Raw genomic sequence first — 9,731 nt, 5'->3', positions numbered from 1 at the left:
AGAAAAGTCATACAGGTTTGAAATAACAAGAGGGTGGGTAATTACTTTTTTTTTCTGGGTGAACTATCCCTTTAAAATGTAAAGTCCAATAAAGGTTATTTCATTATGGCAGCACATATTTCAGGATCATATCTTTTAAATAAGATCTGCGTTGTCACTCTTTAACCTTTTTTACAATGACAAAGGTCAAGTAAACAATAAAAAAGCATATACAAAATTCCAATTATTTATCACTGTCAGTGGTTTTTCACAATTCAGTTAAATAATTTGCTAAATAAATTAACGTCAAATAATTACATTCACAGTCTAACAGTTAACGATGTCATGAAACTTCGGTTCTGAAAGTATCATATACATTTAAAGGATCTATGATGTTTGTATCACGAGGGAAAAAAGAAAACATATTTGATTTGCTACTTTATTTAACTGTTAAAATGTGACAATGAAAAAAATTCTGATTGAAATAAATAATCTCATAAGCAAAACAATACATGTACAAATGTATGAATGAATTTTATAAGAAATTCACACGAGTATGAAACCAATATTTGTCATAGTTCAGAAGAGCACATATCAGATTCTGTCTCTCTCTCTAACATTCTGAGATTAACAGCATGCCGTCACATTTATTGTTGCCTTGTACCATCTTTGACCGTCATTTAATGCAGAAACACATTTCAATATTCATATATTCAGATGTTTTTCCACTCTGTCTCAGAATGACAATATAAAGATACCAAATTATTTTATGCAAAATTCAAAGTCTGTTTCAAATAAGATTAACACACTCAAAGAAAACATCATACATTATAAAAAAGAAAAAATATTTATTGTTTGAAGGAAATTCTATGAAAGAGAAACATGTACAACACCGTTACAAAAGCGACATATAAAAGCACATGTCTGAGTTTCTATTTCAGTTTGCAGATCTAGCTTGGCAGTGAAAAGCAGGAGATTCTCCCCCCCCACACATATTTGACTGACACAAATACCAGTCTAGAACGTTTGTTTTCAGTCTTGCTTCTGGAGTTTTAAATTCTTGCAGATCATAGACACAACCTGAATAAAACCCACCTGAAACAGCCAATCATAGTTTCACTTTTGAACTGAAAATCACAGGCAGGTCCGTTAGATTGTGTTTGGAAAGAAACTTTTCAGGAACCGGATTGATCACCACTGCATTACCCTAACTGCACATGCTCTGCTTGAATCTCTCAATGTGTGATTCTGTGATTGTACAGACGCCAAAAAACACCTTTGATCACAACGTGATCGTCACAAAGTAGTCTTTGCGCTTTTATCTGATGTCAACTGCAACATGCAAAACAGATTTCCACAAGTAGTCCGAAATCACTGTCTATTAAACTAATGTCATCTTACAGAAGTGAAAGGCATTAAGCAGTTCAGCACACTCATCATTATGCAGCTATACAAACACAAAAGCAATAAAATCACAATGAACGTTAGCTTCCAGTACCATTGATGAAATTAAAACACAACACAAGATATTTGAACGTCCAGTGTTTGCTGTGTATTTACTGTTAAGTTAAACCGTGTGATGTGACATTGTGGCTACATGCAGTCGGCCACATTACTGGAGCCCTGGCCGATGTCTCGAATCTGACTAATGTGAGTGGAACAGACCGCAACGCCCGCGCCGGCCCGACAGTGAGACACAGAGCCCACCAGCTCCCATCTAGAACACACATAAACAAACAAAACTTTTACCAACTGATTCAAATGGCTTCTGATCTTCCTATGAAACGTTCCTTCTTCATCTCTCACCTGTTTGTTCGTGGCTCAAAGGCCTCCACCGTATTCAGGTAGATGTTTCCATTGTGCCCACCCACAGCAAAAACCCGGCCCATCACTGTGGCAACACCGACTCCCCCCCTCGGTGTGGTCAGCTCTGACACATACTGCCATCGGTTCATCCTGGGATCGAAGCGCTCCACTGAGCTCAATGGAGAATTATCATCAAAACCACCTTCACAGACATGCACACGTTACTCAAGTCTGCTTTACAAACACATCATGTGACCTACGGTATAAAGTACGAGCGAAAAGTTTACCAACGACATAGAGGCAACCGTTGAGTTCACTGACGCCGTTTCCAGCACGCCGTTGCCCCATTTCCCGCACATCTGTCCATTTGTTCAGATGAGGGTCAAAACGCTCGACACTGGACAGTGATGCCACCCCATCATTTCCACCGACTGCGTACACATGTCCCTTAAAGAGCCGATGTTACTCAAAGAACCTTGCCGACAATAATGGATTGGAAGTATCGACACCATAGAGCGACAGATATTTTTCTCTTCCATGCTTACAATTGCTAGTAATTGTGTGAGTATAGTTGTGTGTAATAAATCAAGTCATACCCATTCTTTACTGTAACTGTTGTGCGTGTGTCATACCCCGAGAGCCACAGAACCGACGCCTCCTCTGGGTGTGTTCATAGCGGCCACGGCACTCCAGCGATCTGACTCGATGTCATAACGTTCAACATCATTGAAACACGAGTTATCGTCAAGACCACCGATAGCGTAGATGGGACCCCCCAGAGCAGCCAAAGCGATCCCCCTTCTGAAACAACGTAAACAATTGTAGCTCTTAATAACTTTAACTTTTAACTGCTTTAACGTTCAGCAAATGCACAAGTGAACCACAGGACGACATTAAAACCATCCTGACAGACACACAGTCGGACATTTGTGAGATACTGTACCGTTTAGTATTCATAGATGCCTTCATCATCCACTTGTTTGTGTGTGGATCAAACACCTCCATGTTCCCAAGATGTTCATTGCCGTCATGACCTCCAACAGCGTAAACCTTCCCTGTGGATTGATTCATGTGTATATTCAGTCAAAACAAGATGTAATGCATAAAATGACTGTAAATGTACAGTTGGTAACATCTGAGCTGAGCCTTCTTGTGGTGAAACACAACTGAACTCAAAATGTGTCAACCATCATCCACTTTCGTTCTTTCAATAAGACCTCAGAATAGATGTGAACTCCTTTAAAAGGGTTTCAGAAGCATCTCAGGGTGCGACCTCAAGTCAATGACACCAAATGACAAGAGAACTTTTCTGCAAACTCACTAAAGATGATAACATTGAACAGCTTTTATTTATTTAAAATCACGTTTTGAATAACATTTATGTTTTTTTTAACTTTATGTCTATTCTTATGAATGGTGGAAAATAGTTATAGTAAAATAGTAATAGAGAATGAGAAGGTGAACCTAAGATTTCTCCTGGTAGGGCACATCTTATCCAGCCTTTGTACAATTCAGACCAAAAAGATCAATGCCAAACCCAAAGAACAAGGTCAAGGTCATGGGTTGGATCCCAGGGATTGCACATACTCAGAAACAAATGCAATGTAAGTCGATTTGGAAAAAAGCATCCGCCATATGCATCAAAGTAACTTTTCAGAGTTGAATGTTATTATTTGTTGTTCTTACCTCCCACTGAAATCACCCCCACATGTCTGCGTCTGCTGTTCATTTCAGGGCCAAAGAACCAGCTGTTTTTAGTGATGGAGTAACACTCAATACTGCGGAATGGGTCACCGGAACCACCCCGTCCTCCGACACAGAATAACACACCTATCAAAGGCAAGATGTCTCTGTTAAAGATGACTCTGTGAGCAGATGGAAAAGAAGCAGGTCGTTTCTCACCTGCCGTGTGTTTGCGGGGTGTTGTGCGTATCGAATACTCAAAGTCAGGAACGCTTTTGATACCAAGGTGCAGGTGGTAATTGCGAGCTTCATCTAAGAGGTCTCTGCAGTTTAAACTGGTCTTGATCATTTCTTCTTTAGCCACAGTGGCCGTGAGGAAATCTACCGACAGCAGCGGCAGACGCACCTGTGTGACAAAAGACAAGCTAGCAATCGCCGTTGCAGTCGAGACTAGTCCACATAAGGTTGTGTAGGAGCAAAAAATCCAAAGAAATAGGCCAAATTGAAAACTCTGCTCTACTGTATATATGATGTACTGTATGATGTTATTGTTTGTACCAAACCTGTAACGGGTTTCATCTCAAGTGGACAAGCTACTCTTGACTGGAACTCCACGAAACTAAGAGGGCGTTTCAGCGAATATGGAAACCAGAGGCCCAAGCGGGTTGTGTACAGCATTCCAAGCCCTCAAGCGATGCACCTAAATCCTCAAACATGTTTCTAAAAATCGGGAGGTTCGGCATGTAAGATGTTCAATCTAGCGTGATCATTCAACCTACAGGCGTGACCATATTCCCTGAAGCACCCTCTTTGCCAAAGCAAAATTCTAACCTGAGAAAGAATCTGATCCAGCCAGAGCTCGTGATGCTTGACATTGGCTTTCAGCCACTTCACCGCAGCGTTGTACACTTGAGTTTCAGAATGAATGTTAAGGTCACTGGAGGCCATCAGCGTTTTCAGGTGCTGCGGTGAAACGCTGACGAAATCTTCACACTCCACCACCTCGCCGAAATGTTCGCTGGCGTAACGGTCGGCCATGTCCATGAGATCCACTCTGTTGTGACTCTCTGCAAACGTTCGCACGGCCAGACAGTTGGAGGGATGGAAATGAGCTTTCATGTACTCGCAACAGGCCCGAGCGATCAGCTCCACCTGCAGGATACATGCCGCATACAACAACGGCTGAACGTTATCCACCGTCAGCATCAGCCGCGAAGAGTACGCGAAGCGCACCAGGTCCTGGATGGCGTCTGCATCAAAATCGCGTATCTCGATCAGGTCCTGTTTGGCTTCGGCCATGTCTGAGAGGAACATGGCTCGGAAGTATGGAACAACGCAGGCAAGAACTAGTTTGTGACATGGAATTAGTCTGCTTCCGACCTTCAATGAAAACACAAGATGCACTTGAGGAAAGAAAACTTGAAAATATGAAGAGTTGATTGTAATAAGTGATCCTTCAGTTCATGAAGATGACTCAGACTGATCGGATCATTAAACCAAGTGTGTTTGATAATGTGCAGTGAACAGGGTCCACAGAGAAATCCTGATGTAAGTGCTTGAATACCTTTAGTGTGACGTCACAGAGTTCACCATTCTCATAGAAGTGTTGCAGGGAACTGTGGAAATCCCTCCAGGCCTCGTGTGCTTCAAACACAAAGGATCCGTCCGTCTCGCTGTCGGCCGAAGAACGTTTCTGCTGCTTTCCATGTTCCGGCACCATGTCTTGCTCACACACGACAACACCTATGCAACACAAAAACACTTCAGCGAAGAGTATTGACGACAGACCAAGAGTCAGCGTACATCATGGTTATTAAACTTTCACTATAAATAAATCCTGGGGAATTTTCGTAAGGGATGCAGAATTTACATTTTGTTGATCATCTCGGTGAAACAGCTCTTTTGAATGGACACACACACACACACACACACACACACACACACACACACACACACACTCTTTTAGCTCACATTTGTAAAAACCATACAGAAAGAAACACAAGAGAACAAAACACTTTCTTCGCAATTTAATGGTATGTGTGGGATCATATGTGACACTTGAGACATTTCAACAAATTAAAAATTCTTAAACGACACAGAAGTTAGATGTATTACGTTGCTGTATTTTTGGAGAATAACATTACAGAGAAATTAATCTCGAACAGCGATTTAAGACGTTTAGTGAAATACATACTTCAATCGTTTTTTATGATTATCTAAATGTGTTGATCTTCACATCAACAACAACAACAGAAACAACACGAGCTGAATCATCAACACAGCAAAAATGAAACCGTTTTAAAATACACACAATCACAACAAATAAAACGTCATATTATTACATCAAATTCTACATACATTTTAGGTTGTTTTACCTCATTTTCTACAACAGCACTTTCAATCTGGAATAACCGACGGAATTTCCGGGTTAGTCCGCGCTAGGAATTCTGGGAACTGTAGTTAATAATGCTTGTCTACAGTAGTGATTCGATAGACGCTCCACGGTGCTTCGAAACCTTAACGAATCTTTTGTTTAATTTGTTGGAATTATGTTTGGTCCTTGTCACAGAAATACTTTATATATAACAAATTTAAAGACGTTCACCAGATGTTTTTACACAGCAGATTTCCAGATCTTTCATTGGTAGATGACTTATAGAAAATACTTCATCGATGTTAGCCCACAAAAAAGTTTTTGCTACGATTACCAATTTGTTAAATGTATTTTCCTGTTATGTCAAAACAGTTTAATTTGTTTTTATAAAGTAACTTTTATTGGAACAATTGTACCCAAGGTAATAGTTTTCAGTTCTTTGTCCACATTTGGTGTTTTTCTTTAATGGCTCTATACACCTGGTGAAAATGTTGTTGATGGCAATTATTTTCTTGTGCTGTATTATGTCCAGTTCATTTTTTCATGGTTTTGTTCCCCTTAAGAATTATGCAGTTTTAACCTCGTGGCTTTTGTAAAATACTAAACCCCACCCTCAAAGGTCAAAAGTTTAAATGTATCGTTTGTAATGTTTAATGTGACTGTGTTTAGATTAACAAACCCTACTGACACTACATCGTGAGTTCGTGTATCTGATGTTTGAGTGTAATTTTGACCGACCTTTATGCTGCAATTTCAGACAAAGAGCTACATAAACACGACTGTGTTAAGAAAAAGGGTGGTTTAAACTAAACATCTGTGAAAACTCACAAACATTATAACAGCTTTAACCCAGAGGCGTTAGTGAGGGAGTTTTACGCTTTTCATCAAACTTATCAAACATCGCGGGTGCTTCTCTTATTACACGCGCTTACCTGTATTACATCCTTTACCAGTGACACACATCTACTTTTCACTTGTTTTCAAATCTGTTTATTTCAATAATGTCCATATTTCTGCTGAATTAAAAGTTTCTATCCACCCGTTGTAGCAAGCAGGTCTGATGACGCACTGAAGTGATTCTAAAAGCTCATTGGCTGAATGGACGCTTCTGATAATGATTGGTTATTGAGAGCAAAACGTGGGCTTTAAAACGTGCTTCATCACTTAAACGTTCGTTTGCCGGGTAAATGTAATTATTGTGATCAGGCAGAAACAATTGAACATGTTTTAATAAAATGTATAAAATATGTAAAGGAAAGAATATAACTTATGAAGGAAGTAAGTAAATTGGGTGTTGTATCATTTAATATGGAAAGTCTATTGAAAATGCATGCAGAACAAGATAAAATATATAGTGTTATTATGAAATATTTTTAAAGCTATAGGAGTAGACAGGAGAATTTAAAGTAATATGTTTAAATAAAAGGTTTTTATTTTCCTCTCATTTATTGTTTATTTAAGTTGTTAATTTCTAGACGCTTATTAGTGCTTCACACTCTAGTCCAGTTGGTGGCGGTAATGCACCGAAAGTTGGTTTGCCAACCGCCATAAAACACCATTAAAAGAAGAAGAAACGTTTGTTTGCTAGTTTGGTTAGTCGTCGAGAGGAGTGCTAATGTTTGTGGCTCCTTCTGACTTGTGATTGCTTGACACTCGACTCTGTTTCTATAGGTCTGCGGGTGTTTCTAGGACTAGTGAGTGATGTGGATATTCTTACAGGTGAAATTTTTCTACAGGTCTATTGAGTGAGCAGAGATCCTTTTGCAGGTCTGGTGAACAAGTTGGGGTGTATCTACAGTTCTGATGAGAGAGTTGGGATGTATTTACAGGTCCTGTATGTATTTGTGAGGTCTTCATAAGTCTGGTAAGTGAGATTTTCCTACAGGCTTTTTAATTTGAATGTTTCTGTAAATTGGCAATTTTCTGCAGGTCTATGAGTGAGTGGCGATGTTTTTGTGGGTCTTATCAGGGAGTGGGTTTTTGTTTTACTGATCTAGTGAGAGTGGGGATGTTTCTACAGGTCAGTTGAGCGAGCGGAGATGTTTCTACAGGTCTGATGAGCGAATGGAGATGTTTCTACAGGTCTGGTTAGAGTGGAGATGTTTCTACAGGTCTGGTGAGAGTGGGGATGTTTCTACAGGTCTGGTGAGCGAGTGGAGATGTTTCTACAGGTCTGGTTAGAGTGGAGATGTTTATACAGGTCTAGTGAGAGTGGGGATGTTTCTACAGGTCAGTTGAGTGAGCGGAGATGTTTCTACAGGTCTGATGAGCGAATGGAGATGTTTCTACAGGTCTGGTTAGAGTGGAGATGTTTCTACAGGTCTAGTGAGAGTGGGGATGTTTCTACAGGTCAGTTGAGCGAGCGGAGATGTTTCTACAGGTCTGATGAGCGAATGGAGATGTTTCTACAGGTCTGGTGAGCGAGTGGAGATGTTTCTACAGGTCTGGTGAGCGAGTGGAGATGTTTCTACAGGTCGGGTGAGCGAGCTGAGATGTTTCTACAGGTCTGGTTAGAGTGGAGATGTTTCTACAGGTCTGGTGAGCGAGCTGAGATGTTTCTACAGGTCTGGTGAGCGAGTGGAGATGTTTCTACAGGTCTGGTGAGCGAGTGGAGATGTTTGTACAGGTCGGGTGAGCGAGCTGAGATGTTTCTATAGGTCTGGTGAGTGAGTCAGCATATTTCTGCAGGTCTGGTGAGCTAACGGAGCTGTTCCTGCAGGTCTGGTGAACGAGTCGAGATGTTTCTACAGGTCAGGTGAGAGTGGGGATGTTTCTACAGGTCGGGTGAGTGAGCTGAGATGTTTCTACAGGTCTGATATGTGGGTGCTGCTACAGCAGGTCAGGTGAGCGAGCGGATACGTTTCTTCAAGTCTGGTGAGCGGGTGTCAAGATTTCTGCAGGTCTGGTGATCGAGCGGAGATGTTTTTTCAGGTCTGGTGAGCGAGTGGAGATGTTTCTTCAGGTCTGGTGAGCGAGCAGAGATGCTTCTTCAGGTCTGATAAGTGGGTGGGAAGGTTGAGCGAGCGGAGATGTTTCTACAGGTCTGATGAGCGAATGGAGATGTTTCTACAGGTCTGATGAGCGAATGGAGATGTTTCTACAGGTCTGGTTAGAGTGGAGATGTTTCTACAGGTCTGGTGAGCGAGTGGAGATGTTTCTACAGGTCTGGTGAGCGAGTGGAGATGTTTCTACAGGTCGGGTGAGCGAGCTGAGATGTTTCTACAGGTCTGGTTAGAGTGGAGATGTTTCTACAGGTCTGGTGAGCGAGCTGAGATGTTTCTACAGGTCTGGTGAGCGAGTGGAGATGTTTCTACAGGTCTGATAAGAGGGTGGGAAGGTTTCCACAGGTCTAGTGAGTGAGCGGTGATGTTTCTACAGGTCTGGTGAGTGGGTGTCAAGATTTCTGCAGGTCTGGTGAGCGAGCGGAGATTGTTCTACAGGTCTGGTGAGCGAGCGGAGATGTTTCTACAGGTCTGATAAGAGGGTGGGAAGGTTTCCACAGGTCTAGTGAGAGAGCGGTGATGTTTCTACAGGTCTGGTGAGTGGGTGTCAACATTTCTACAGGTTGGGTGAGCGAGCGGAGATGTTTCTACAGGTCGGGTGAGCGAGCCGAGGTGTTTCTACAGGTCGGGTGAGCGAGCCGAGGTGTTTCTACAGGTCGGGTGAGCGAGCCGAGGTGTTTCTGCAGGTCGGGTGAGCGAGCCGAGGTGTTTCTGCAGGTCGGGTGAGCGAGCCGAGGTGTTTCTGCAGGTCGGGTGAGCGAGTATGGAGGTGTTTCTGCAGGTCGGGTGAGCGAGTGTGGAGGTGTTTCTGCCGGGCGAGTATGGAGGTGTTTCTGCCGGGCGAGTATGGAGGTGTTTCTACAGGTCGGGTGAGCGAGCAGAGGTGT

General features: G+C 42.1%; 1 protein-coding gene across 2 annotated transcripts; it reads right to left on the bottom strand.

Annotated features, from left to right (window-relative positions):
- Positions 1–803: 803 nt before the first annotated feature.
- On the bottom strand, positions 804–5,906 carry klhl8 (kelch-like family member 8). 2 transcript variants are annotated; one of them, XM_056731988.1, is made up of 10 exons: positions 5,844–5,906; positions 5,033–5,211; positions 4,300–4,848; positions 3,688–3,874; positions 3,472–3,615; positions 2,729–2,840; positions 2,418–2,586; positions 2,073–2,232; positions 1,786–1,987; positions 804–1,696 (listed from the first exon to the last, which is right to left on the bottom strand). In XM_056731988.1, exons 2-10 carry the CDS (start codon positions 5,186–5,188, stop codon positions 1,573–1,575), a joined length of 1,803 nt encoding a protein of 600 aa, XP_056587966.1. In that variant the 5' UTR covers positions 5,189–5,211; positions 5,844–5,906; the 3' UTR covers positions 804–1,572. The 2 variants fall into 2 exon arrangements, with proteins under 2 accessions (XP_056587966.1, XP_056587967.1); XM_056731989.1 differs by having other exon boundaries at positions 5,827–5,894.
- Positions 5,907–9,731: the final 3,825 nt, after the last annotated feature.

The sequence above is a fragment of the Triplophysa dalaica genome, chromosome 19 (genome assembly GCF_015846415.1).
Source record: "Triplophysa dalaica isolate WHDGS20190420 chromosome 19, ASM1584641v1, whole genome shotgun sequence".
Classification (NCBI taxonomy): domain Eukaryota; kingdom Metazoa; phylum Chordata; class Actinopteri; order Cypriniformes; family Nemacheilidae; genus Triplophysa; species Triplophysa dalaica.
The sequence above is the reverse complement of the archived record's forward strand: the minus strand, read 5'-3'. Positions and strand labels throughout refer to the sequence as shown.

What these genes read in the sequence shown, in the direction of transcription:
- klhl8 (XM_056731988.1), bottom strand. Translation starts at nt 5,188, where the DNA reads ATGGTGCCGGAACATGGAAAGCAGCAGAAACGTTCTTCGGCCGACAGC. An exon ending in GGGGGTGATTTCAGTGGGAG is followed by an intron (nt 2,841 to 3,471) that starts GTAAGAACAACA and finishes ATCAATCCACAG; the next exon opens with GGAAGGTTTACGCTGTTGGA. An exon ending in GCATCTATGAATACTAAACG is followed by an intron (nt 2,587 to 2,728) that starts GTACAGTATCTC and finishes ACGTTGTTTCAG; the next exon opens with AAGGGGGATCGCTTTGGCTG.